Source organism: Mastomys coucha, unplaced genomic scaffold (assembly GCF_008632895.1).
Source record: "Mastomys coucha isolate ucsf_1 unplaced genomic scaffold, UCSF_Mcou_1 pScaffold22, whole genome shotgun sequence".
Classification (NCBI taxonomy): Eukaryota; Metazoa; Chordata; class Mammalia; order Rodentia; family Muridae; genus Mastomys; species Mastomys coucha.
In genome coordinates this window covers 164,310,831-164,311,140 of record NW_022196905.1, presented here as the reverse complement: position 1 = coordinate 164,311,140, position 310 = coordinate 164,310,831, and the positions used below count along the sequence as shown (strand labels likewise).

General features: G+C 51.9%; 1 protein-coding gene across 1 annotated transcript in view; it reads right to left on the bottom strand.

Moving 5' to 3' along the window:
* The window catches only part of Kat6a (lysine acetyltransferase 6A), a gene marked incomplete at its 5' end in the record, with an annotated part of 97,434 nt that overhangs the window by 16,144 nt on the left and 80,980 nt on the right, over positions 1-310 (bottom strand). The window contains one exon of the mRNA XM_031391222.1: positions 3-310. Coding sequence (XP_031247082.1) covers positions 3-310 — 308 coding nt within the window. The remainder of the gene's footprint in view (positions 1-2) is intronic.

The following is a 310-nucleotide window of genomic DNA, read 5'->3' as shown; positions in this document are numbered from 1 at the left end:
GCAGACATGTTGCACTGTAGCAGAGGTGACGTGAGGTTCATAGTAGTAGATGCCAGATTTGGGGGTGGAGTCATGGTGGCTTGTGCTTGAGGGGTCCCGGCTAAGGGATGAGATGGAGCTAGCTGAGCCAGTCCCGTATTAGACAGAGAAACACTGGTTGCATAGGAAGTCACAGCCGGAGAATGACTGTAAGGCATGGCATGAGGGTCCATAATGGTGTTAGTCAGCTGCTGCAACTTGGCTAGACTGAAGGTGGCTGATGGTTGTGAGTAACTGCCAGCACCAAAATCCCCTGGAATCCTCTCGTAGA